This window comes from Charadrius vociferus, unplaced genomic scaffold, assembly GCF_000708025.1.
Source record: "Charadrius vociferus isolate BGI_N301 unplaced genomic scaffold, ASM70802v2 scaffold67, whole genome shotgun sequence".
Lineage (NCBI taxonomy): Eukaryota > Metazoa > Chordata > Aves > Charadriiformes > Charadriidae > Charadrius > Charadrius vociferus.
This window is the reverse complement of record NW_009649485.1, coordinates 687,414-714,560: the sequence shown is the minus strand read 5'-3', so window position 1 is coordinate 714,560 and position 27,147 is coordinate 687,414. Positions and strand designations below refer to the sequence as shown.

Here is a 27,147-nt window from a genome sequence, read left to right as displayed (position 1 = left end):
AAAAACATTTAAACTGTCCCAGTAATGAATACCACAGGTGGCAGCTTGGAGTGACTACATTAGGATATTGTCAGGTTTAACTCAGATAATGCTACGTTAGGTATAAGGTATGTCTGAAAGGTCCCTATACATAACAGCAACATAACCTGGAACACCTCTATGCCAATTTCATAATTATACATTTATCTGTCAGTGTACCCATGGTATACTTTAGGTTCCCTGTGCATACTTGCACAAAAACATTATAGATAGTGGGGAAAGATAACCAGTCTTACGCAGTACTGATTTATTTTTGAGACAGCCATCTCTGGTTTGACTTTTTTCTCTCTGTCAGGAGTGGATTTCTCAAATCATAGAATCACAGAATCACCTAGGTTGGAAAAGACCTTAAGATCATCAAGTCCAATTGTATACCTAAAACTGCCAAACCCACCACTAAACCATGTCCCTCAGCACCACATCTGCCCATCTTTTAAATACCTCCAGAGATGGCAACTCCACCACTGCCCCGGGCCGCCTGTTCCAGTGCTTGACAACCCTTTTGGTGAAGAAATTTTTCCTAATGTCCATCCTAAACCTCCCCTGACACAACTTGTGGCCGTTTCCTCTTGTCACATTTCCTGTTCCTTGAGAGAAGAAGTGGATGCCCCCCTCGCTTTGAGGTACTTGTGGACAGCAATAAGGTCTCCCCTCAGCCTCCTCTTCTCCAGGCTGAACACCCCCAGTTCCCTCAGCTGCTCCTCACAAGACTTGTGCTCCACAGCCCTCACCAGCTCCGTTGCCCTTCTCTGGACATGCTCCAGTGCCTCAATGTCTTTTGTGTCGTGAGAGGCCCAAAACCAAACACAGCACTCGCGGTGGGGCCTCACCAGTGCCCAGTACAGGGGGACGATCACTGCCCCAGTCCTGATGGCCACACTAGTCCTGATACAGGCCAGGATGCCGTTGGCCTTCTCGGCCACCTGGGCACACGGCTGGCTCATGTTCAGCTGGCTGTCCACCAACAACCCCAAGCCCTTCTCTGCCAGGCAACTTTCCAGTGACTATGCCCCAAGCCTGTAGCGCTGCGTGGGTTTGGTGTGACCCAAGGGCAGGACCCAGCACTTGGCCTTGTTGAACCTCACACCATTGGCCTCAGTCCATCCATCCAGCCTGTCCAGATCCCTCTGGAGGGCAGTCCTACCCTCAAGCAGATCAACACTCCCGCCCAGCTTTGTGTCCTCTGCAAACTTACTGAGGGTGGACTTGATCACCTCGTCCAGGTCATTGATAAAGATATTAAACAGATCCGGCCCCAGTACTGAGCCCTGGGGAACACCACTTGTGACCAGCTACCTACTGGATTTCACTCCATTCACCACTACTCTCTGGGCACAGCCATCCAGCCAGTTTGTTACCCAAACAAGAGTACACCCAACCAAACCATGAGCAGCCAGTTTCTACAGGAGAAGGCTGTGGGAAACGGTGTCGAAAGCTTTACTGCAGGCATTTAATTCGGTTCTTCCCATTGTGAGATACGATATTAAATATCAAGTAGTATTCAAATCTACTAGGAACATTTGGCTATGCAAAGTATGAAACAGAACGGGCATCAGTGGTCTTCATGCGCCTTTTGAGTCTTCCCCACTTTTCTTTGATAAAGAAGGGATGTGTAAGAACAGGACAGCAATACAAGCTACAGTGCAAAACAAACACATGGGAAATAGAAAAGCCAAAGCTCAACCTTGATGCAGAAACTTCTCTTTTTATGGATTTCAGATCCTTACCTACAGTCCTCAGTTTCCTGGACTGGACTTTTAAGATGAATACAAGTTAACAGGAATGCGGACAATGCCATTTTGCTAGATGCCATAAAAATATGTACATTGAATGGGCTTGATGTATGAGAACCAGTACTAAGCGTTTTGAACACTAAAGAGCAGGAAGATTAAAGTTGTCTCCTCCTGGGACTCATCTGTTTGCACTTAGAAGGAACAATGAACTTATGTCTTTTGGGACTAGATTAAGTCGCATACAGAGTTGTGCAGGAAAATCGCTCCTCTGGCTCCTTCACGATTCAACACAAAGACTTCAGCAGCTTCCAGACGCTCTGAGGCAGGTTATCACTGCCTGCTTCTGTAAGAAGCTCTCCCATTGCCTTCCAAGGTGTCCTCATGTGACCACTCAGGTAGATTTTACTGGACACACTGAGTAGACAAAGCATCCTAGGCTGTGTGAAAATTTTTGCAGCTTACCTGGGATCTGCAGGCTAGCACATAAAATAGCCAAACCAAAAAAAACCCACCAAAACCCCAAAAGCCATCAGAAATGTTCTGCCAAACTAAAATGAACAAAAATTTAGAACATCGAGTCCATCTATAATTACATTTTAGCATTATATAAAAGGGGTTTCCTATAGCTGCTATGTTTCCATCAGGGCTAGCTACCAGGGATGGGAGGGATCAGATTGTGATGGAAAACAATCTAAGTATTTTTGAACACTGAAAATAGAAAAGACTTGGCACAGACACCAAAGCACACAGGCAAGATTTTTTAGATGGAAATGGACTCCGTATAAAAAAAACCCCACACATGCACACATATATATATACAGATATACACAGACATACATACACGCATACATAGAGATACAAAAATATCTACACATATTCAGGAAACATGATTCATTTTTTAAGTAAACTCTTCTAGTTACAGTCATCTCATATTTATTGGAACAATGTACCAGACCAGATCAGTGCTTAGATAACCAGAAAAAAAGGTTAGAAGCACTAAAAATGGACCAGAACTCAAAGCATTATAAAGGATGTAAATTTATGACACTCTTTAGCCAGGAATGTAAGTGCAATTATCTTTACAGAATCGTTATTTCACAGTACATAATTTTTAAATGTCATACCTTGGTTAGGACATGAAAGATGTAGGGATACATTAACCCCTTCTTGTGCCTGTGTTCCGCCACTCTTAATACTTCAGGTGCTACAGGAGGTAATGGAGGGGTAGTAATATCCATGTGGTTTCTGGTGGGCATTGACAACAGGCATGGGATTTGTGGATTACTGGTTTGATTCCCTTTGCCATCAGCTGCCTGACTTCCTGAAGAAGCACTAGAGGAACCTTCTGCCTATAACAGAACATACAAAATAAAGCGCTTTTTGAATGTGTACGGAAACATACCAGGAGATCAGCCAAGAGAAACAGCACATTTCCTTCTTCGCTCACAATGAAAATAGTACATCTTGACATCATGTCGTATCAGTATGTAGAATACATTATCCAAAGCTGGCTAAAAGATTTGCAGAAAATGTAAACTTTCAGCCATTGTTTGCTAGCAGAAACAAATGACTGAATAAATAAATATGGTAAAGCTTTAACACATTAACAGCAACAGTAACTACTATTTTCTTTATTTTTTAATTGCACAATACAAAAGGGGAACTGATGACCTCTTAATGAAACGTGAATGACCTCTTAACTAAGTATTTCCAAGACACTACCAACTAAATGGGTTAACTGACAGTCAGGAAGTCTGTAATGTCTCTAGGCTTCCATTAACACATCACTTAGTTCACATTTCTAAATGAAGCAGGAAAAACTACACAGTTGAATTTGAAGACATTTAAAATATATGGTATCTGAACTCAAAAGCCTTGTAAATGTTTTGTGGTGGTTTGGTTTTTTTTAAACAAAATTCTTTGAGAAGAAGACTGAAGAGAAAATGGCAATCTTTTCTGACTGCAAGATTAAAGTGGCATTTTTATTCCATTTCTAGAAATGTAGTTCAGAGATTTATAGGAAAAGCACAACACACAAAAATATACTGTAAACCTTCCAGTGAATGAGCCTTTTGTAGGCATCTATGTCATACTACCATAGATACTACCAAAAAAAGTAGACTGCATTCCTCCTTATCTTCAAAGCCGAAAGCTGTTTTTAGTTTAAGAGTTCATACTAGTTTCATGCCTATAAACCATCATAATAATATTAAAAACTTTTAGGACTGAAATTTAATTTGTTCACTTGATGATACATCATGCATGAGTATTTTCATAATTTGTGTAGAAAATTTCACATGCTTCCTAAGCCCTTAAAAGCAAGGCTGAAACAGAAGTGTCCAAAGCCATGAAATCCCACAGAACGAGTAACGTAAAAAACCAGGCCTAAACAAGCTCAGCTTTTTCACTTCAGGTTCTTATAAAAAATATAAACCTCTATGTAAAAACAAAGGAAAACTCCACACAACCTCCAAAAACCTTCCATAGGAAGGGGTATATTAGTAAAAACATGTTGTAGCCAACTATCAAAGGGGCAACATTATTTTCAGATGACAGTTTAAGCACACAAAGAGGACATTACTGAAAGATCGTATTTTAGAGCTGGCAATCCAGACTTCATTTTATGTATCAAAACAAAACGTGCCATTATTGGGGGCACAGAGGGAAGATGACAAAAAACCCCGAACGATAGCAATGCTTTCCCCATTTGCACTACCCAGGTTCTTCCTGGATGTGCTCCAGCAGTATTCAAACACCTGAGCTGAGGAACAACGACAGTTAAAAGGATTTTTTTTTCTCTTTAATAATATACATACACCCAAAGAAGATGAGCATACCTTTGTCATGTATAATCACGCAGTGAGACAACTACAAGCAAGGAATTTTGACATTTAAGTCAAGTGAAAGGAGTGTCAAGATTTCCACTGCCTAATCTATGCTAGATTTTCAGCACTTTACCTCAGAAATTCACATAGCTCATTCTGTTGAAATCTTCAGGAAGTATTTCTTGGTTTTAATCACTAATATATACCTCTCTAGGAAATTAGTTCATCTACAAAATGTACTCAAAATCCTCCCCGTCATGCTCAACAGATGCAACTGTCTTCTCCTGCTACTGAAGGCTGAAAAAGCGGTTTGATATTAAAAAAAAAAAGTAAAACTCCCAAGCATTTATACATTAAATTGGATGCCTACATCTCTTGGAAAGCTTAATCACTGCTTCCACAGCTCTAACTCTGCATGTAGGACGACAGGCGGGCACACATGCCATGCAGCACGTGTCCCACCCTGTCCATTGCCCAGCTCCAGGGGAGGCACCGCTGCCGCTCTGGCTGCTCCCCTCCTCAGCAGGACACAGGGCCCTGCAGCACACACGCAGGGCTGCAGCTGGCATGCACCGGGCTTCGTACGTGGCCCGTAATACAGAGAAAAAAGGAATGTAATAGGTCAAATTAGCATTTGCACATAGTGACTAATCCACAGGCAGATACAGTTATCGTATGGGGCGTAGCCTGCAAAAATAATAACCACTGATTGATGAAATCATCAGCTTGATATTTTAAGCACAAAGCCCAAGTTTACTGGAATTTCTATGCCAAAGGTACAGGGAAAACGTTCTGTTTGTCTGCAGCATAAGTAACTTGTAATAGGGTTTTTTCGACACAAAATTAACAGTTGGTGTACAGCTCCATCATGAAGACACAGATATTCAGTGCAAATGCTTTGAACGTTCTTTCCAAATGCGGTTCAAACTTGGAATACAGACCATCATACTCTTCATTTGACAATGGCGTTACATCTTGAAGAAATTTAATAGGATAAAAGGGCTTAGGTATCCCATCCTTACTTAGATAAGTAGCAATACATTCTAACTGGTCCCATGAAGCTACTTGAATATGTATTATATGAAATTCATACCAGGTGGTTATAAAGGACTTGTACTCCTCAGCTGGGCTTTAATACATCTACAACAGTCTGTGGCTAACTGAAAAGCGTTACAGCTGTCCCCACTACACTGTAGTTTATACAGCATGCACTCTGAACCCACACTTTAGACTGCTGTAGTCCTTAGTAAAAATCAAAATAATGCACTACCGTAAACATGGATAGCAATACTTATGGATGAGATTGTTAGATAAGGAGTAAACAGATTTATTGGTTTCTTTCTATTTTATATTCTAACATAATTCTATTCAATTTTCTTTTTGATGTACATGCTACAATATTCCTTACTTCTTACTGTACTTTAAAGCTGTTGTTTTGAAACTCACAAAAATGTGTAAAAGTTTACACTAAACCTTACAGATAAATATTGAGAATTGAGAATTTTCTGTAAAGCTTTAATACAAAAAAATCAATTGTGATGTTTGGAACTTAAGGAATTACCTTTGTTTGGTCTCCCAGCTCTCCACGCGTTTGACTTTCTGACTGGGTTCCTGGTTTTTCCCAGCCTATTTTGTTCCCACTGACATGGCTGAAGGACGGCATAAAGAAAAACATCGTATTAAAGTGCTGTTTAAGATACAATGGGATAAATCCTTGGTGACTGCTACTGGAACCATGGGCCAGAGACTCTGATTTTAAGGGATGTTATGTACTAGAAATGTCAATTTGCAGGAGTCTTGAAGACTTTAAATACCAATGTTTATTAATTTACACTATGTCTATGTTTAGATTGTATTTAAAAGCTGTATATGACAATGAGTGAATAATGTTCATGCAGGAAAAATTCTTGATTGAACTGTAAATATTTGTCACTATGCTGAGTAATTTCCCTCACTTAGAAGACTATTTCTACAAACAGTGATATAAGTGACACTGTCTAGATTTCAGTTTCTAAATTTATTCAAAATTTATTGCATAAAATGCATAAGGCAACATGATAAAAACTGCCAAAAAATACTGTTTTTTCTAAAACAGGTACATTTCCAGTTCTACACTGGATAGAAGCCACGCAAACTCACTTGATTTACTAAGCAAAATGCATGATAATATTTGAAGCTGCTAGACTATGTAAAAAGCAAAGTCCAAGCCATCATGCGTAACTGTAGACACATTCAGAATAATATCCAGTAGCAACATACTTATACTATTACACACAACTCCAAACTTTTTGAGGCAATCACAGACCCGCTAAAGCCCCAGGCTCTGATTCTCCCCCGGTAAGCCACTACACCTAACGAGACAAAGGTAAACACTAACTGCCTCTCTTCAAATTGCCTCTTCGTAGGTCAGCAAGCAGTAATTAAATGAAAGCCTGCACAACTTTATTGCCAAGGACAGACATACGATCTAACGGAAGTCAGAAATACTTGTGCAGTAAACAAGGCGCAGCAGTAGAAGAGAGCAAAAACCAGTTTCATCTCTGCTTTGTTCCACACATAGCCTGTCAATGAGGGCTCTTCAGTCACTGTCCTAAACGGTGAATTTCTGACATTCACACCTGGTTTCTTTGCAAAGCCACATTATCCCAAAATTTAAGAAGTGTAAACACTACAAACACAGTTAAGTTTCATAGTTTTTAGCTTCTGAAATTTTAATGAATTATACCGTGCAGTAGGAATATTTCTTTTATACAAAGTAAAGAACTCCAAGGCTTTATGACATTTACCAAAATCTCACTCTCTCCTTCTTTCAATAAAACATTAAAGGCACAAATGGAAAAACACCCAACATTACTTGGTTTTGGATTTCCGCTTGTTAAGGAACAAGGCGACTCGAGCGAACCATGGATGTGTTTGCAGTCATAGTGACCTAAAACTATTTTCTGAAGGTCTATCATGTCGCTAATACGCAGATTTCTTAGTTTCAGGATGCTGGCGAATGATTTCAAAAATAAATTTAACAGAAGCCAAGTAAGAAGACATCCTCACGCAAAACTTACTTCACTGCACCTCCATTGCCTTCATCATTGTCAGAGGACGAAGATGTAGAAGAGGCAGGAAAATAGGTTGAATCCACATGATTAGGGCTCCCACTCTGAGCTGGATTTATTGGAGAAGATCGTTCATACAATGGTGTATGTTTTCCTTCATGAGGAATGTTACTGTAGTTGTTCTGCTCAGAAAGACTTTTTCCACCTGTTTCCAAGGTGATGGCTGGCTCAGAGAGACTATATGGGTATGGACCCTGACCTTGGGCCCCACCCTGATTGGACATCTGCTGGGCCTAAAATAAAGCGATCTTTCTTAAGTGAAGGTAATAAAAAGGCTTTTCTTTTGAAACAAAATACATTGTTTAATCAAGTAGCATTTTCCAAAACATCCACATTACATCTCAGCCATTTTGGACACCCACAAAAACTGTTCTACCAGAGCCTGTGGCATCACTATAGTTTCTTCAGACTTAATCAGTGAACGCCCATGCTAAAAAAAGTTAGATGCACCTTTCCCACCTAGATTTTCCTTTGATGAGCGCAGCAGGTTTCTCCCAAGGAGAAAGGCAGAGGGCCATACTTACCACAGGTTTTGCTTGTAGTGAGGTCTGTGGAATGTTAAGCATCTGAGAAGGAACATATGGTGGCACTATCCCAGGCATACCAAACTGATTCGGTCTGGCTGCTGTATTGCAAATGGGAGGAGGGGAAAACAAGAAGGAAACAAAACAAACCATGAAAAAAGCCCAAACACTCATGAAACCATTCGCTATTTGACACAAATGTTACCCTTGTTATCCTTTTACTTCTATGGTTAATTTACTCTTGTTCTGTTAGCATTACTCTTTTCTAGTATACCTTTAAGTCAGTTTTATTTGGTTTTGACTTTTAATAAAAATACTTCACAGCTTATGAAGTCTGTTTTACTTGTCTCACCTTGTCTCAGTTCTTTGTATCTCTCATTACGACACATTTCTATTCTACCTGGAAATCAAAGGAAGCTTAAAAGAAAAAAAGCCTGAGAGATGTCTCAATGAAGAAGCTGGCAAAAACAATGTCATCCCACACAGAATGCTGGCACTTTCTATCATTTGAATACTTGCCCTGGAGTAGCCATAACGGCCTTTAAGGCAGGTCTTTGAATGAAAATAAAGACACCCCATCCCCCAAAAAAGAGAAGGAAAAATCTCTATTAGTAAACCAGTATGGTAACTGAGTATCTTTAGAACATTTCAGCTCAAATCATGTTTTAGCATCAAGAATGAGGTATGTGTACTAAATCGTGTGATTATACAGTTAATTTGTAAGCCTTGAGGATAATCTGCAATGCCAGAACAACTCGTGGCTGCAATTTAAACAGGTATGTTATGACATCAAAAAAAAAAATCAAAAGGCTATCAAGGGATTTCTAAAACATGTCCAGTAAGTCCAGTGAGAAACAGCAAATATGTTTTATGGAATAAAAATAGAAACTGTCTTCGTGATTGGAACCAGTCACCAGATTTCAGTTGTTTACAGCACCATACTCTCAAGTGCCCTAATGCTAAAACTGATGGAGCAATAGCTACAAGGAAAATCAATCCAGGTTGTTCTCTTCTTTTTTTTTGGGAAAGAACACAACCTCTGCACATATCCTATGAAAGCCTTCTTTTGAAACCTCGTATTTAAGGGTCAATGAAAATGGATATAAATATTTTTATTTATAAATAAATAAAATTAAATACAAATAAATAAATATAAATATTTTTATAAGATCCTGCTAATAATACTATTGGCGACTTAGGGTTATTGCAGGTTTTAGTTAAAATTAAAAGCCTTATTTCTTTAATTACTTACCTAGGTAATGTGGTGGATGAAATGGCATAGGTTTATTAGTTGCTGAGTAATAAGCAACTGCTCGCTTAAATCGAGTAACTTTGTCATCTGTTCTAGACTAAAACAACAAAAAAAAGATCCGTCAGGAGCAAATCCAGGCATGTCATCTATAGGTCAGCACTTTACTGTAGTTAATGTATACCATATCACATATAGTATTAACGCCTACAGACCCTTGAGGACTACAGCACAACTCCAGTGCAACAACTATGTAGATCCACGTAAGGATAAAGCTTGAAAATACTGTCTTCACATACCACTTATTTTCAATGACAGTATGCAAAGCCAGACTACAAAACCCTGTTGGTTATCAAGAATTTGACTTTAGAGTACTGAGGGTAAACGCAGTATTTTTACCTTCAGAAAGTGTGGAAAGTGAGATTAGGGCATCTAAGACACTGCCTATACCAGCAGATTTCTATTATCAACCACTGCAAAACTCTGTTTTTACAGAATGCAATTCTTCAACACAAATGCATAGCACAATTGGTTTAAAAGAAAACAAAACTTAAAACAGTATTTTGGTTTATACTTCACCTGTGAATGCTGAAAAACATCTTTTGCTATGGCATCCAAATCAGTGGTGTCCTGAATATTACGGACGTAGTCAGCTACGGCTTTGATCACTACGTCACAAGGTGGTAAAACTAACTGGTGAGCACGTACCTGGGCAAACAAACATACATGCCAGTATGAAATAACAGGGTAGCCCAAGACACTTCAGTTACACAGCAGAGAATTAATCCGTTTATTTATTGAAAACACATTCAACAAATTCCACGTTGCCAGATTTAGTATCTAAATATTTTGGGGGTTTCCACCTTATTTTTACAACTTCACCTTCAAAAACGACTCATGTATTTTTCATCTACGGTACATTTATGCATATGCGAAACCTCACCTTTATGTAAATATTTGCTAGTTAAATATCAGCTCCAACAACAAACGAGGTCAACAATGCCAATTATATTACTGTTTGCTAGATAGGCATTTCCTCTAGTGAAAAATGCTCTAGCTAATGTGGATACATCCATTTTATATCTAAATATATAGAGAGACATGCCAGAAAATATTTTACTTTGACACAGTTTCTATTCTGAATGTAAAGCATTATCAGAATTGACAAGAGATCCACTGGGAACAGAAAGATCTCTCTGTACACAGAAAAGGAAGGATGTGAAAAACAAAAGGAGAAAAGGAATACCTCAAGAAAACTTATTTTCAAGATTCTACAGAAATTGGTCTAAAAACCATTATTAGAAGATTACACAGTTTAATAATGAGTGTTTTCAGATTTTGTATATTTCTTTATCTGCAGTAGAATATATTCATATAGCTTCACGTCATATATAACACTTCAGGAAAGGAATTATTTTTAATTCTTTTATATTATACACTGACAAAGAACAATGTATGGATTTCTCTTGTTGCTATGATGTGAGCGTAGTTACTTTCTCCTTCAAGAATTTCAGTATCAACATGGTTATAGGGCTGGTTACTCTTTTTGCAGACTCAGAGGAAACTCTTAGGATTTAATTCCACTGACAAAATAGTTTCAATATTCCAGCATTTAAAACATTGATGTTCTACCATCCGATGACAGATGTGTTTGACCTCTCATATTCACCACCTATTTTGAATGGATGAGAAACATGTTTAAATGCATGTGAAAAATCTCCCTTGAGTTTATGCATGAGCCCATACAGACCATAGATTTGTTGTCTACAAACCAGAGTCCATGGTACAGTCTACTCAAGATCTTAGGAAAATTATGAATTCCCATTGATTCACTGGTCACTGACTCACACCATGGGCTTGAAAAGATAAGAATCACTTTGGAGTTTGTAGCAAAAGACCTCTCTCTGTAGTAAGAAGGGAGAGCTGGAAGAACTTTGCGAAACGATGACCAAAGCTCCCGCAGCTCCAGACGGATGTGCTGTACTGGAAGTTTTAGAGTCAGTCCTTTGGCCTGATCCCTTCTCCTGTCCACATGAAGAAAGGACAGGAACTGGATAGTCCTGGAAACCCTGCACTTTCAGCTCACCACTCTCAATAGGCTCCTCGTATACCAACCATCCTGAAAATAAACTGAGCATTACTCAGCATATGATTATGGGAATTGCTGCTCTTACGTGCTCTGCGTGATCGTATATGGGATCCAGAAACTTCAGGTCAAGGGACCATCATGGACCATTGCGAAATTAAAAGCAGTGAGCGGTGCTGCTAGTTGGGTCTGAAGAACTACTCAACCATCGGCACTTTCTGCTACTTTCCCTCGGCGCCGCATAATGCTCATACTCAAGAGCGACAAGAAACAGGTCTCCAACTCCATGTCCTAAATTTTAGAGAATGCCTGAGGAATTTCTAAAAACTCTGTGTGGAACCTCTATACAATTCTGGAGCACTCTGTCCATGCCGATAGGGGCAGCTAGGTTTTTGCTTTTAATGTATTTTAATTTGCCTCTTTTTGCAAAAATTCAGTGATTCAAGACTTGGGAGATCATTATTATTATTTAACAGTTCTGGTTTTTAAGATATGAGAAAATGTGAAAAATCTTTATACTTGCATTCTATACAGAGGTATACTTTACTAGAAAATACTGCAATTCAGCCTTGTCAGAAATGTTTATGCAAAATTCTGATTAATACTTCATTAGTTTTATCTTTGCAACTTTAAAATCTGTACCACAACTTATTTTATATGGAGCCTACCTTATAGAATTATTTTCTTTCCTGCCCTTATCTGCTTTCTTCATACTTAGACCGTGGAATTTTTGCCCACATTCCCATTTTTATTAATTTCCTTCTCCTAACATCTACTTTTTTTACAGACTTCAGGATATTCATTCTATACCTGGTCATTCTCTACCAGAGATGAGCTCCACATTTTATGAGCCTAAACTAAGAACAGTTCTGTTTAGTGTGGTCAGTGACATGGCATTATTTCTATTTCAAGAAGTAAATTCTAAATTTTCCACTAGTGTCCATTCTGAATATATGTAACAATGCTAAACATAGATCACATTCGCCTGTAAGCTTACAGTCACAAATAGTGACGATAAAATTTTGCACCCAATCTGCAAGCAGAAGCAATAGATTTTCTTCTCACTGGTAATCTAAGTAGTTTCCTGAACACCCACCATTTTATTTGTAGGTGTAACAATTCGGCATCTCTGAAGTGGCTGAATCATAACAGGGCTGTGTCACGTTAGATGTGCTCTCTGCAGAGTCCCTTGGAGAAACTCTGCAGTACTACCTAAGTGTTTCTGCAACCTCTGCTTGAAAATTCAGTGGAGAAAAGGCGTAAGCAATCTGTCATTAGTTTTATGTGATCTCCAAAATAGTAATATTTAATAAACCGTAAGCAGTTAGCATTAAGAGAAGACATCACATCACTAGCACTAACATTCAGCTCAGACCCTAGAAGTATAAAGCTCAACTGAGACACATTAAAGGCTTACTATGCATGTCGCCCGCAGTTTAGCTGCTTTTAAACAAACAGCCTAAAGACCTCACTGAAGCATATTCTTAATTCCCTAAGTGAGACCTTCTGTGAGTACATACAGATTTAGAGACATTTCAGATATTTGGACTGTATTTTCTTTTATTCTGTTTCAAAGACATCTAATCCAGATGTGAGAACACCCTCAGAACTAAAACCGTCATGACCTACGCAGAAGCCATAAACAAGAAGTGGAGAAATAAGAGGTACTTTCCTGATAGTAAAGAAGAAAAGATGTCTACTAATTTTAGAACTTTCCAGAAATCCTAAACTGTAGATTTTTTTACTGAACCATAAATAATATTTCTAATACTGTGTGCATTAAAACATAGGCCGAGTCTTACTAAGTGTTAGGTATGGGAAAAATAACAGCAGAAAGTTACAGAAAACCTGTTCATGGTTCAAACTTACTTTTGGTTGCACGCAAAGCATTTCAGAGCAAAATCAGCATCATATTGTACCAATTTCTCATTGTAAGAGATTTCCTAGAATATTTTTTTTTTTAATGCACTCTGAAAAGATTAAGTGGGAAAAAGAAATTAATTCTACATAGGTATTTGTCAAAACAAGAGGCAGAGAGCAATATTACAAGCCCAGAAGCTACAAGATACAAATGTCTTGGTTTTGACAAAATAATTTTGCAAAAATGCTTTATTGAAAGAGAATAGACTCACATATGCATAACTCCATGGAATTATTAGGATACTGTAGCAGGTACCTAAAGTACACTTGGGAAAAGCTCCCCAATTCTGGGACAACTTCAGTTGCATGCTGTCTCCAGGAAGCAAAGCCTTTAAAAGCTAATCAACAGAAGTACCAGCGTTTACTGTTGCGCCTGCTGGAAACAGATAATCAGTTCAGTTTTATTTTCAAACTATTAAAAAAAGAGACCTCGAACATACTGTGAGGTGACACATAAGGAACATTTTTGTTCACTGGCGAGAAAAAAAGGCTGAAAATAAGAATACTACAACGAAATGCCTGGGGTTTGTTAGATTTGCCCAGTAATTTCTACTGGAGATCTCATCCAAACTATTTGGATCTTGTCTCAGCCTTTAAAAGTTAAAAACATTTAATCTTACGAGCTTGTCATGCATCTGATCTAATGACAAGCTTTCTGAAGAGGCAAGAAGTTCCCTGCATGACTTAAAATCCTCTCAAACCAGCAAAGCTCAGCTTTTCCCTGAAGACAGAGTTATTCAATTGGAAAGTCTTTCTCCTCCTCTCACCATCCCGGCTGGGAAACTGACCTCTTTCTACTGCTGCATGTCTTGGTGGTAACAAGAATTCACACAACATGGAGATCCTTTGCTAACAATTTACACACATAGAGCTCTGAGAAAACCAAATCTAAACAGAGGAACAAAAATGATGCCAGAAAGATAAAGGGGAGAGCAGAAACACAAGCCAAAGATGTGATACAGACAGACAAGATGTGATACAGACGGACTTCATGTGAGACAACCCACGTGACAACCCTGCACACTACCACGAACTCAAGGGCTGGGCTGCCCTCCAGAAAGACCTCGACAAGCTAGAGGAACGAGTCAACAGGAACCTTAAGAAATTCAACAACTACAAAAGCAGTGTCTTGCACCTGGGCAGAAATAACCCCTGGCTCCTCCACAAACTGAAGCTGTGCCAGAAGGGACCTGGGGCTCTTGGAAGACAGCAAGTGGAACACGAGCCAGCAGGGTGGCCTGGCAGCAGAAGCGGCCAGCTGCACCCCAGGCTGTGGAGCAGGAGCACAGCCAGCAGATCGAGGGATCCTGCTCCTCAGCACTCATAGGATCACCTCTAGAGCACTGTATTCTGTTTTGGGCTCAAGCCAAGTCATCAAAAAAGTTAAGGTGGTTCTGCAGAAGGCCGTCAAGATGGTTAAGGAGTTGGAGCACTTGCTCTATGAGAAGAGGCTGAAGGAATGGGGCCTATTCAGCCTGACAAAGACAAGGCTTTGGAGATACCTAAGAGCAGCCTTCCAATAACTGCAAAAAGGTTATCAAGCACATGGAGCCAGGTTCTTCACAGCAGCGCACTGTGGAAAGTCTAGAGACAACAGACATAGCCTGAAACAAGACGGGCTCAGACTGTATGCAAGGCAAAACATTTTTACTGTTGGGACAGTCAAACCACGGAGCAGGCTGCCCAGACAGGTTGTGCAGTCTCCAACCTTGGAGATTTTCAAGACTAGACTAGGCAAAGCCCTGAGTAACCTGTTCAGACTTTAAGCTGACCACGCTTTTAGCAGAAAGTTGAACTAGATGACTTCCCTGAGGTCCTTCGTGACCTGCACCATCCTATGATGGCCCTTAGCATAAAAAAAAAAAAAGACTTACTTTAAGCATATCTTAAGAGTACCACCTTTGTTATCTGAGCAGCAGTAAATTACCTAAGCATCTACTTAGTCTCTTATATTAGCACTTATATTAGTCTCCCTCTGGCAGACACCCTCCGAAGTCAACAGGGAAAGACAGGAATTTCCTAGAGCAGTTCAGAGAAGGAGCCTAACCTGCATATTTTGGATTGCTTTATAGAAGCATCTCTCTGCCTCTCTACTGAGATAAAACAACCAAGGAGACAAGCTTTGCCAGATAAAAACAGATGTGGAATATTGGATGGTGGGCATACAAAGAATTTGCTAAAGACAGTCCAATGAACCCACCCTTTCAAAACCTAATGGCAAGATGATCCATCGCAAAACGAAGACTCCCGTCTCATAAAGCTTCCCTGCATACTTTTCATTTCAAAAAGGGAGATTACATCAAGACTTGTTTCTAAGGTTACCTTCTGAATAAAGAGTCAGCACTTCTTCCATGATATGTGCTCCTAAACAGATACTAATTCATTCCAGAGATAAGAAACTGCCCTCCTAATATCATTCTGATGATATTACATATTGATCCTGTAACAAGCTTTCCCAGAGTGAGAACCAAATTGTCTTTGTCTTAAAGATAAATCCCAAAGCACACAAAAAGTGGTACAATGCCAGTTTCCAAGCAAGGTCTAGTGGTCAAATTATTTCTCAGGAAGTCTTATCAACTCCTTTCATGTTTCAGTTGGTCATTTCAGTGAACTCTGCACTCAGTCAGGTAATAGGAGGCAAGCACAGGTCTACACATTTATTAGATGCATTACCTGTTCATACAGGGACATTTAGACAGACACGACCCTGACACAGAACAACTTGCACTGTCAGTTTTTGATTCTTTTCCCCTTTTGCACCAATAGCAATTCAAATCTCTTCATTTAAATTTGTCCATGGAACTTCACAGTTTTGCTGAGCTGATGGTCATTGTTGGTGTCTTCTGAAAGGCACGGCTTTTTATCCAGCATGTAAAGACATTGTCCTGACCGTCAGGTTCATTTCCTTCTAGATGCGAAATACGGATTCTTCGTTCAGGTTCCATTTCCCTTCATTTTTCCCATTTCAACTTAGCCGTTCCATTTCCCTTCCTTTTTCCCATTTCAACTTAGCCGATGAACGCACCACCCTCATGTCCTTCTTTAAAACAGAGGTACAGATTCCTCAGATTTGCTTTTTCCCATCTCACTAGTTGACAACTGAGCAGATACACCGACTTTCTTTCAGAAAGGAAACTACCAGTCTTCACTAAGTTACACTTTTTAATTGGTGAACTAGCAAAGCTTCTCTTCTAGGAAGAGTAACCATTTTGCTACCTCATAATAAAAAAGAGTGAGAAAGAATGCAGAAAATAAATTGTACGTTATTAACTGTCATAGTTCTCAATGAAAAGCAACGGATCAGGCCATTGGGAACGGAATCTGTTAGCTTTGATGCTCAAGACCATACCGTCTTAGATACAAAAGATTAAAATCATTACACAAGTTTTCCAAATCCTGACTTGAATGAGGTGTGGAATTAGAGCCCTTGGTTCCCGAGTATGGAGACAACTCAACAGTAACTCTAAATAGATGCAACAAAGCAAAGTTTTTAAGTATTGCCCATGGATGACATCCTGGGCAACCACAACAACTTCCTCCCCCGTTTCCAGTTCTCGTGACAGCTTACGCTTTTTGTAACTGTCCTGACACTACTTCTTGCGATCAAGCTTGTAGCTAATGCAACGTATCTTCTAGGGGTTTTTGAGCATTCATAAAATTTACAAGGAATATGGCTTTCTGCACACCTACAATTAACAGAAGAGGTCTCCACAGAAAGAGCTGTAATGACATCACTGACATATTAGTGTATCAAATGAAATTAAACTGAGTTAATGAGCTACTGAAACAAGTTATAATTTCAAACTATGAGCACTGTTGAAACTGAAGCTAAAAAAAAAAAAGTAATAGTAAGCTGTTCCATGAGTAGCAACTAATGAAGACTGGTTTCCTGTAGACCTGTGTCATTGTTGCTTTAGTTGTTCTTCTTTCTCTCCCTTTGACATCTTTATCGGCCAGGAGACAGAAATGCTGCGGTGAGTCTAGGGCTGTGTTCTTAAGAACTGGCCAGCAAGCTGCTGTGAAACTAAACAAATCATGTGCTGCGCTAGGCTTTTCCCCTCAATAAAGGCACTAATTTGGGTCTTTTTTGTCACTGCTAACAGTGTATCAGTTTTCAGGGAGCCTGTAACAGCCATCCAGGAACCGCTTTCAAATCTGATTAACACTGGCCAACAGATTAAATAAATACAGGGAGGACTACAACACACGGAAAAACTTCTTTACAGTTCGGGTGACAGAACAGCAGCACAGGCTGCCCAGGGAGGTTGTGGATTCCCATTCTCTGGAGATTTTCAAAACCCGCCTGGATGCAGTCCTGCGTGATGTGCTCTGGGCAATCCTGCTTTAGCAGGGGAGTTGGACTAGATGATCTCTAGAGGTCCCTTCCAACTCTGAAAATTCTGTGATTCTGTGACTCCCTAAGACAGCCCAGTGATGCTCTGAGGAAACAAGTTTCATTTTCCTAGGATGCCAGCTACAAAGCCCAATCGGTGTTTGCACTGAAAACGTAAATCTAGAAGCAAAGATGACAAATATATCTAACTTTCATTCTAGTCAAGTAATTCACTATATATTTAGAATACTTTTCAGGAGGTCTAGGTGTCTGAAGTCATATTCTGAACTGGCTGTAAAACAAGTCTGTTCAGCCTAAAACACAGCAAAGTATTCTGAACATCAGAAAGTTCATCAGAAAGAACATCAGAAAGAAAGAACATCAGCCACTTTGAGAAAAGAAGTCCTACATTTTAAACTTTTTAGTAAAAAATGCAAATATAGGCACGCTCTTTCAGTCTTTCATATCAAGTTTTACAAGGAAGTAGCAAACATGCATGCATATTTTGTTTTGCCACTACAACGTGCTGACACTTACCTTTCTAAACACAGGAGCGGCAGCAAAATAGGGGATGAGCGTAACATCAGATTGTCACAGCTGTCCACTAAGTAATGCATGTGCAAGCCTTAAAAACTCTGCTGAAAACCTTGTTTTTAAATTCTACCTTCAACAAATTAAGTTATAATTTTTCAATGCTTAATAAACTTTTGGAACAGAATGGGAAAAAACCCCACCTATTTTTGTTGCAGATATAACAAAACAGTCTTACAGAATTTACAAAAAGCAAATTGACTTGCTGCATTGTACACCTTAGGAGAAAGGGAAAAGAGACATGTCTATTGTGGCAGAGAGAAAAAAAGGTCACCATTATCCCATTCTCTGATGTGTCCAGTTTCCCTTTTATAGCGTCTACTTGGAAGATGCACAAAGCAAGTGTGATGAAGCAGCAGAACAGACATACTGTAAACTAAGAGCATCAGACACAAGTTACTTCTCTCTTAAAAAAACCCAAACCGTCTACTGAAGGCCACATTAGCCTTCCTATGCAACCTATTCTCTAGCTCTTTAAGAAGTGCAAAAAACTAACAATTACACACAAACGCAGATCAGTCGAAAATAAGACAATCTGGTAGGAAGATATCCAGCTAATTGCTTTTGATAGTTGAAGAACATGACTAAACAAAATATTCTGCTCTTAAAAAAAAAAAAAAAAAGAAGAGAGTAAGAAGCTACATTCTCAAAGTAAAACCACACTGAAGCTATTGAGTGCACGGCTCATGTAGCTGAAGGACACCGAGGGTGATGACAAAGGCTAAGTTTAGCCTCCTAAGGCTAATCGCCCCAGGTATCCTCTGCAGTCAGAGAGGGACTGGGATACCAGAGGGTGACCGAGAACAAAAGCCTTGCATAGCTGCCGTGAATTAACCTATTACACTGCTCTCATTAACCTTTATGATTGATTTTAGCTCAATTGCTAGCAGTTATATTAAATTTGTACCTTAAGTGAAGCTAGTGGATGTTCTGGACCAAGTAAACTCCAATGAAAGGAAGCCAAATCTTCATCAGGTAGAATATGATTACCTAGAACATAATACATAACTTTATTTAAGTACACCATAAAACATTACATACTGATTCTACATGCAGCAAAACAAATTTGCAATGAGTCCTCCATTCCCAATCAATAAGATTAACAAAGACAGATTAAACGTGCAGATATCTTCCTGTTATGCCAGAAAAACCTAATTAGCACGCTGCCGCTGCAGCAAGATCCACTTCCCTCTGTTCGAGGAGCAGTATTCCATGAAACCCAGCTCACTCACAGAAGTGACACAGCCAGTCACAACACACAGTGTCAACCTCAACCTGGCATGTCCTATTAGGGGATCCTCAACAAGATTTAGTACTGCAGGTGCAACAGTGAAAGGACACACACTCTTGCTCTCCAACACAAGCTGGTAAGCCCTTTCTGCATCCCAGCACGTGCCATTACTGATCCACATCGGAGCTGCCTCTGGAATCTGCACTCTGCTCCATTATGCAGTGTGGGTCAAGCAGCAAGCCACCAGGCAGATTTATCTAACCCTCAGGAACGCTGGCAGCTCCGATGACACTTAGCAGGTTCCCAGTTCCTGAAGTTTCTTTTGCTGACCTGACCAGGTCAGAGAGAAGCCTGGGCTGGCAGCATCAAAGCAATCAGGAAATTACGTAGTTGTTCCAGTGACCAGAGGTAGTGGCTACATTTACCAAGCTGTGTATACCAAATGGAAGACTGCCTAAATTATGTTGGGTTTTTCTCCAAAGCACATTACGCTTAGGAAAAAAAAGTAAAAAAAATCTTACTAGGAAATATTTCAAACATTTGAATTAATCAAAGACCAACTAGTCAGCCACTGACAGAAGGTCTGTGGATCTAAACTTTACAAAAGAGCTAAATAGAGTGTATTACTGCACTTCTGGCAAAAAACTTAAGGATATTTTCAGTATCCGGTTTTGTAGAGCAGCAGCTTAGCAGTGAACATATAGCTTTCATTGCTGTTAATATATTTAGTTACAGCTTTTTTCTTTTTTTAATTTCACAGTTTGGACATCATCTTGAACTCTCACCTACTCATAAAGAACATGACAGGATTCTTTGAATTTGACAACAATTGTTTACTTTCTTAATATTTTGCTTGTAAAATAATTTAGTTTGCTTTTAATGCTCACACCTGAAAACCAAGAAAGCTGTCTATTGCCTGGCGAGTACTAAATGCCCTCTTAGAGAGGGAAGTCTTCGTGTCCAATCAATACTTCACCTACTGCTGAGATCTCCAGCAAGGAGACATTATGACCTTTATTCATGAAGAGCTGAACTTCAGTCTCACATCAGAAAGATTCAACAAGTTTGGATACAACAGCCAAACTCTTGCTAATCTAATCAAGTTAGGATTAGACAGCCTTTATAACGCAGGTCTGAAAAAATCAATTACAGCCAGTCCACTGGACGGTTTTGTGATAACTAACAATAACTCCTGCAGATGCTAAGATTACCTTTTAAAAGAGTCAGAGCTTTTCTCCCTTCCACCAAAACCTCAATCTTGTTTTGTCTCCATCTGTCATTTCAGTTAATTCCATCCCCTTAAACACATACATAAGACAGTCTGACCATTTGATCAATTCTCACCACAGTCTGAATTGTAGAATTTAGGATGTGGAAGTGCAGCAGTGTCTTCTGTAGTCCCAATAAGAAGTGATGCCTGTACTTACCTTATGTAGTTCTAAAATTTTACTGAGAAACAGAATGAGACTACATAACTAAACACATTACAAAGTACTGTCACAATGGGAAAGAGATCAACGTTACATAAGCAACCTCTATTTCTTGACCTGGCTGAACAACCCCAACATATATTGATTTTCCCATTTTAATGGCTTATTATAGTGTATGCCTTAGGTTTTTTTAAGGCAATTAGATACTAATTGAAGCCACTGCCCTTTCTAAAGAGTTCACTGAATTACAGCCCAATACCTCACACTGTGTTTGTTTTTCTACTGTTGAAGCTTGTGTTGTTTTTTTTTAAATAATTCTGATGTATGTGAGTCAAAATTTACAAAAGAACCCAAATCAACTCCCCATTTACATCAACAGCAATTAGGACAGTACTTTTTAAGAGCACACGCTTGGAGGACACATTTTAACTACCCATGACACGGGTACACCTTATATTATAAAGCTCAAACTACAAAACACTTCTGCCTGGAAAGCTCTAAGAAGGTAAAAGCTATAAAACAAACCAACCAACCACAGCATATACATAACTTTCTCAGAAAGTAACCTTTAAAAATTTGCCTAGTTGGTATAGTCAGAAAAATATTTGCTCAAATAATTCCATAGAAACTTTATCCCTGAACATAACTCAATCCCAAATAATTTGCCATTAAGAACATTTTTTTGAGTTAGGTGCTGTTCCTCAGGCTCCTCCAAATGCTGAATGTTTGGCTGAATCATTCAAGATTTTTTTTCTCTTTTCAGCGTCCCCAAATTGACCCTTGAAGTTAATGACAAAAAAGTATCTGCAAACAAAGAAGTTTGAATTTTCCAGAAACAGATTTGCAAACCTAAAGCTGAATATTGATACAACCAATGTGGTAGTTTGGGCCTTCTGTAATTGTAAACGTTAAACCAGCAGCTTAACTGCAATTATTTCAGAATACATTCATTTATTCCTAAACAAAGTACTGGCATGGGGAGTTACATTGCTCTTCTGATCTGGGTACATCAGTGTAACAGAGTCATATGGCTTCCCACGTAATCAAGCACTCGCTTATTCCTTCACATTGTGATTTTCTTCATTTTACTTACAGGTTCAAAAGAGACCGAAAGAGGCCACAGAAGCAAAGGCAGAATAACCTGTGAAGCCAAACAAGGCCTTAAACATTAAATAAAAATATAAAAACTTAGATCTGAACAAGCTACCCTGCTTTAAATATGCACCACACGACACACAGTTACATGCCCAAAAATCATTTAGTATTTTATTAAAAAAACCCTGAGGTTACTATATTCTTAAGGTTGCAAAAGTTGAAAAATGTTGCCAGTGCTTTAAGTCAAACAGTATCTGTTTGTTATAAGCTTATATAACCATTGTTTGTATCACCAAATACCCAGGTTTCCTAATATTCACTAATATATATATATATATAAAGAAAACAACCAACCCTCATGGCAGGAAGAACTCCAAAGTACCTTCTGTTCTAACCCTGACTTCCATAAACTTTACTCTATTCTTCTTACTCATACTGAATACACACACAAAAGAAATGCAAAAGAATACACAAAACTAAACTTGTAGCTGAATTAGGTTTTTTTAACCTTTATACCAATTTGAGAAAAGAAAAAAAAAAAGCTACAAAACATCTCTCTAGTAATCATGTGAAATGACCTCAAGTTTCTTTCTCCCAAGAGCAAGCCAAAAAATATTTTGTCGTGTAACACAGCAAGAGAGAAAAATATTCAAGAGCTTCTTGCATAAAATTGCAAAACCTTCAGAAAATTTACCAGAATGTTTCACCTACCATTTAATATAACCAAGCAATGCCCCAACTGGCCATGCAGCTGTAATTCTGTGACAAGTTAAAACAATGTCGTTCCCATGTACTTCACATTAATTCCATAAAGCATATCTGCAACTGTGAAACTGCTTTTTGAGCAGTAATTCTTACTCACTGAATTGGCATGCAACAACTTATTTATAGACTCCAAACCAACGCTTAGCAATAGTAGTCTGTCATGCAATTTACAGAGAGTTTTTGTTTTAAATTGCAGCTTAGGCAATTATCTACTATTCCTCCATACAGGCAGGTAAGGATTCTGGAGATTAAAAACGTACACTAACAAAAAGGAACTTCAACTAGTCAAATACTTGTGACTTTCTGCTGTAAGATGCATTGCTTCCCCCCTTCTTACCATGGAAGGTACTTGCCTGGACTAGAAACAATTTAGTATTCAAGACTACTAAAATATTTGTATGCTAAAGCAATAATACACAGCCTCTCTCATTTACAGCTTTCAAATGAGAAGTTTTATTCTTCTATCGTGTACCCATACTGAAACACAAAGTCAGTGAGAAAAGAAAAAGAAAATCCAGTTTTCTTAATTTGTTTGCTCAGTACAACACAATCAAGAACATGGCTGCTCGGTGCTTATTTACCCAAAAAGAAGTTAGAATGCTGTTCTAAGTAGATCTTACTCACTGTAGTCAACTAGTAATTAATTCACTCTTCTATCCGGGAAAGCATGACAGCTATTCTCTACCACTGCTGTGGAAATACGGTGTGTTAAAACTGTCTCATTTAAGCAGAGATGGGAAAACGAAGTCCTTCCTACCTATGCTCCTTTAAAAATACGACACCATTTAGCGTTAGAAGCAGGAGTGCTAAGAAACTATCCAACCACCACTAACAGAATGGTAAGATGCTGGTAGCCTGCGCTTTCAGAAATGTGGAGTTTCACTCAACTATACAGTATAACGTATTTCTGGTGCAGCTGATGTGCTGTTGTATTTGGGGGGGGGGTGGAAGGGGAGCCCCTGCAAGCCAAAAAAGTCCTCTCCACATATGTTATTTTTAGGTAGAATACAAAACAGGACAGAAATATGCTTTCCCTGTCTGGAAAGTGTGTTGTATTATTAAAAGTAGACCTCATATACTATGCAAGACCAAAACTAGTAGAACCACAATTGTCCCGATTCACCCCCCACCCACTGAGAACATTTTGGCTAGGCAAGAGCTTTGCCGAATTCCCACTTTCTACTCTTGTTTCTAGACAGCCACAATTTGCATCGCTCGCAGGTCTCTACAAATTCGGCATGTCTGGCCTCATAAAAAAAGCATCCAGCCCACCTCAAGTATAGTAGGAATGTCTGAAACAAATGGATGTCTTTTGCCTAGGTGCTTTGTCAAATTATTCACACATATTTTAAACAATTAACAGAAACCGAAATCATAAGTCCAACTGGCAGCATCAAGTTCTTCTATTACTTCACTTACCTAAAAGAGCAGCAAAAATAGGAAAGCGATTTGGATTCAGGTCCAGTTGCTTGGCAACTTCATGCATTAGGTATTGGCTTGTTGTGAGACTTTTCCCATTACGGCTCAGTTTTAGGGCATGGGCACTGAAATAGTAAGGGATGTTGCACAATGCATAATCGGAGTCATATGCAACCAAACCATGGAAACCTTTTTCTCTGCAGAAAGCAATTACTTCTTGATGATGATCCTCAATGCTCTGTGCAACCTACAGTGGAAGACAGAGTAATTAGCTACAGTGTTAAATTGCGTTACTGATTTATCACATGTATTACAACATATTGGGTCTTCTTGAAACTATATATGCGCATTTGAAACACTTGCAGTATATTTAAAGTAATTTAAAAAAAATCCAATGACACAGCAGATATGGACAGGATGTAAGGAGCGCTCCACAACACGATACAAAGTTCTGGAAGCCTACACGCTGGAGTGGCATTGCGTATTACTGACCTCATCTGAAGGAAGTGTTTATTAACAGAATCACTCACGCTCTAAACATATTACTATACCAACGTCTGTACTAGCTCATGGGAAAAATCTCAAGGCTGTGGATACATAAGCAGTTCAGCAAGCCAAGATGCTCCCTTAAAAAGCAACCACATGAGCACTTTTAAAGTTTTTCAGCCCTGTTTTAAAAGAAACAAACATAACCCTAGATGAACAGAGGTAACTTTCTTGACCTTTCAGATGTCTACCTTGCTGTGTTAAGTCAAATTTTTTCTTCTTTCCACTTTCAAACCTCTACAGCCTATTCATTTATGCACAGCTTTCTCTGGTGGTGTAAATTGTTTCAAGTTTACAGCCCAAACTTCACCTCTCTACTCACGTTGCCTAGCAAAGCATGTATTTCAGGCTATGGCAATCAGATGACTAGAACAGATATGTTGTGCCAGGGAGACACGGGCCAATTCATAATATTGGAAATATAAAAGCAACCCTTTCTTATCAAATAAATTAAACTAAAAAACCCACGATGACAGGTCAGTACCTATAGTCCTGCATTTCTATACACTGTCGGGAACCGTTACAACTACAGTCTGCACACAAAAATAAAGCCAGCTGAGTGCTTTTGATGCCTAATGCTTTTACCATCTACATACATAATAAACATTCAGTGATTCAGAAAGCCCCACGGAAGTTGGGTGTTGGTATAACCTACCCTCACCAAGTATTCAATTTTAACAACAACATAGACACCAAGCTATCCCAAAATAGCCTAGTACAAAACTATTAGCTTCAGTCTCCACAGTATGCATGATTAAGTACAGTGTTAGTGCCAGTAATGCTATTTATTTCCTCTGCAGCCAAAGCCCTGTAGAACATGAGCAAGGGCCCTACACCCCTGTAGCCCGCTCCAACCCCCTCCCGCAGTCATCCACCTCTCAGCAAAGAGTTTTTCTCCAGCAGCAAGTTTACAGTGACTCTGCCTTTTCTACTCGTGCCTCACACTTTCTGAACCTGACATTGAATTAACGGTCTTCCAGTGAGGTACAGAAAATTTCACTTTTCCCCACATAGCTTCACAAATGTTGCCTTTCAAGCAAAATCCCGAGCAACTGCACAGCCAGCACCTCACTTTCGGAGCTATTCCTACAATCAACCACCAGCTCACTAAGCTCTCTCTACTCCTAATGCTACCATCTTATAATCTTAAGAAAATATTACTTCTTCAAAAACGTGCTTGATGGACTGTAACAGAGTGGGTCTGAAAATTAATTTTGTTTGTGAGAAAAATGAGCGTATTCATTTTTCTAATAATTACACTGTCACCTAGCATAATGTGTGCCTGCTATACACAGAATTGGAAGAGACTGTAAACATCTTTGGAAAAATTCAAAGATATCAGATTTATACAGTTACTAACTCAAGGGGGGCAACTGAGGCTTCGCCATGCCACCCTGCTTTCTTACATGTGTTAAATCGGGAAAATCCTCCAGATGTGTTTTTTTATTAAGGGTAGATTCAAATTATGTACATATATCTAAAATCAATATCTTTGCATGCATAACAATCACAGATTGTCTATAAAAAAACAAGCAAGAACCCTTTTTGCAGCACTAGGTGTGACATGGGTGTGCAGATAGTACAAGAGGAAACTCAGTGTGCGGCCTGCTCTGATCTCCTATAAACTATTTTCTGTACCTCCACAGCCTCCGGTTCGTTCCCTCCCCATTTTATAGAACTATCTGGCACAGCAAGCTACAAGCATGAAACTGCAGTATATTTAGGTAATACCAAAATCCGCATCCAAATAACTGAACTATCACAGGGAAAAGAGCTGTATTTACCAAGGTACAGGTAACCCGCAACATAAAACTAACTCTAGCAAGAAGAGTGTCAGAGAAATAGCTGACAGCTCTCTCACATCCAAGTATAACCAGGCAATGTGCATGCTTCAAAAACAACCCAGGGAGGGGGGACGCAGGGGGAATCACAGCCAGGAGTGTGGAATCATTTTCAAGTCTAAATCTTGTGTAAACATTAATGATGCTGGATCAGAAAGAATCCTGTCCAAGTAAACAGGCAGATGCACGTTCAGATACTGAGAACACCACGAAGTCTCCCCAAAGTATTTAAGATGTTAAGATCTTCACTGCTTAAATATTCAAATTTGAGCAAACCTGCTTCGCATAAAAGTTTCTTTTAAGAATTACTCCCCCCTCCCCCAAACAGAAAAATCCCAGGTCACAATTAAAGCTAAGAACCCATAGCATATTTGTTATAACTTGGAGGAACCTGTTATTTTTACATCCTG

General features: G+C 39.1%; 1 protein-coding gene across 2 annotated transcripts in view; it reads right to left on the bottom strand.

The window, feature by feature from the left end:
- The window catches only part of FAM120A (family with sequence similarity 120A), a 48,098-nt gene extending 23,489 nt beyond the window's left edge, over nucleotides 1-24,609 (bottom strand). The window contains exons 1-8 of one of the 2 annotated variants that reach the window (XM_009889912.1): nucleotides 24,351-24,609; nucleotides 19,318-19,400; nucleotides 10,060-10,188; nucleotides 9,484-9,580; nucleotides 8,232-8,332; nucleotides 7,657-7,940; nucleotides 6,159-6,246; nucleotides 2,897-3,121 (exon numbers count right to left, since the gene is read on the bottom strand). In XM_009889912.1, the coding sequence (XP_009888214.1) occupies nucleotides 2,897-3,121; nucleotides 6,159-6,246; nucleotides 7,657-7,940; nucleotides 8,232-8,332; nucleotides 9,484-9,580; nucleotides 10,060-10,188; nucleotides 19,318-19,400; nucleotides 24,351-24,417 (1,074 nt within the window). In that variant the 5' untranslated portion in view covers nucleotides 24,418-24,609. The remainder of the gene's footprint in view (nucleotides 1-2,896; nucleotides 3,122-6,158; nucleotides 6,247-7,656; nucleotides 7,941-8,231; nucleotides 8,333-9,483; nucleotides 9,581-10,059; nucleotides 10,189-19,317; nucleotides 19,401-24,350) is intronic. The other variant, XM_009889913.1, reaches the window with a different exon arrangement.
- Nucleotides 24,610-27,147: the final 2,538 nt, after the last annotated feature.